At 36.7% G+C, this 1,860-nt stretch overlaps 1 protein-coding gene across 1 annotated transcript in view; it reads right to left on the bottom strand.

Moving 5' to 3' along the window:
• LOC101861764 (unconventional myosin-XV) overlaps positions 1-1,860 on the bottom strand; it is a gene marked incomplete at its 5' end in the record, with an annotated part of 199,411 nt that overhangs the window by 79,095 nt on the left and 118,456 nt on the right. The window contains 1 exon segment of the mRNA XM_035972159.1: positions 436-517. Coding sequence (XP_035828052.1) covers positions 436-517 — 82 coding nt within the window.

The following is a 1,860-nucleotide window of genomic DNA, read 5'->3' on the forward strand; positions in this document are numbered from 1 at the left end:
GGGGGGGAACATATTATGGGAGTTGTCGGTTCTTGTGTTTGGGAAAAGCAAAGCACACTTTTTTGTTTGTTTTTACGATTGTTTGTTTGTTTGAGTAAAAAGAAGCACATTGTCAGCACTAATTGACTGTAGGTTATGTATCGGAATGCTTAACAAACAGCTGATGCCCATTTTAAAAGTTCTTAAACAGACAAACAAACAAACAAACATTAATAAACAACACTGATCTTAAAGCTGAAACAAACAAAAAAAACACCATCAAACAAACAATCAATGTACGTGTCTCTATTCAAACAAACAAACAAACAAACAAACAAACAAACAAATAATGTGTGCTTGCTCGTTGAAATATAAACAAATGACAATACAAAACGAAAATGACACCAACAACAACAACAACAAAAAACAGCCACCTTTCTGACAAGAACGTCTTACCGTCAATTTTGCTGAAGACAAAGGCCAGCTCCCCCGGTATATCCAGGTTGGCAATGCTCGCCATCATCTGAGCTTGTCTCTCCTGAAAGAACACAATTCACAACAGGATGTCAAAAACCAGTGGGCTCTTCCTCTATCTCCAGTAACTCTATGTATACATGTACACGGCGAGCCTGTTCATCTGACACACACCAGATCGCTCGACGGGTGTCATTTACAGCCTTAAGGATACACATCTACTAAACCAAGAAAACGCTTCATGATATCTATAACAATGTTACCGACATTCTAAATATAAGATAAGACTTATAACCTAAATTCAAAATATAACATAGATATATTACCAATATTCAAAGTATCAGATAAGAGACATTGTCAAATGGATTATTTCTAACTACTTTTTCAAAATTAATAATCACACGATACAAAAATATTTAAAAACAACTTTCCAAGCCAGTAATAACAACAACAAAGACAAATAAAGAAAACTGTTTATTGCACGGGTAATTCCTTCCTACTCTATTTGGTGTATGTTTTACTCAAATAGGAGAAAAAGGTGCTGAATTATAGGCCTAGGTACATTTGTACTTCTGAGAAACTGGAGGACAAAAGTGGCTGGGTACACAGGTGGAGCAGTGTTAAAAGTGTCAAAAAACACGGTAGATCTATAGTATAATGTTGTCCATTAAAAACACGGTAGATCTATAGTATAATGTTGTCCATTAAAAACACGGTAGATCTATAGTATAATGTTGTCCATTAAAAACATGGTAGATCTATAGTATAATGTTGTCCATTAAAAACACGGTACACAAAGCTATCCATTAAAAGCACAGCACACAATATCCTCCATTAAAAACACGGTACAAAATTTTTCCATAAAAAAATAGGTGGTACATAACATACGTTCCGCGTGATGCACAGACGATAGGGGTAAATAACATTGCTCCAAACAGGATATAACATACACAATACATGTATAAATCTAGAAGCCCCACGTTTCGTTCCTTGAAAATAAAAAGGGGGGGGGGGATGAATGAAAACCAAAACACACAAACAACGCGCCGCGCGCACGCACGATATCACAATAACAAAACAAACACATTCCAATGTTTAAAACCCTACTTTGTGGCGCAGATATAAATTACCAACAACGTATGCATACCGATGTCTGAAGAGTTCCGTGCAACGACAAATTAAATAAGCAAATTTGTCAAATGTTGCATTGTTTCCACAAGAAGCTCTTATATTATACAGTCACGGAATCGTAACACAAGAAGGAAGAAGGATAACAGGCTCATTACGTACACTCTCTCTCTCTCTCTCTCTCTCTCTCTCTCTCTCTCTTTCTCTCTCTCTCTATCTCCCTCTGTCTCTGTCTCTCTCCCTCTATCACATACACACACACACACACACACACACACA

Source organism: Aplysia californica, unplaced genomic scaffold (assembly GCF_000002075.1).
Source record: "Aplysia californica isolate F4 #8 unplaced genomic scaffold, AplCal3.0 scaffold00596, whole genome shotgun sequence".
NCBI lineage: Eukaryota > Metazoa > Mollusca > Gastropoda > Aplysiida > Aplysiidae > Aplysia > Aplysia californica.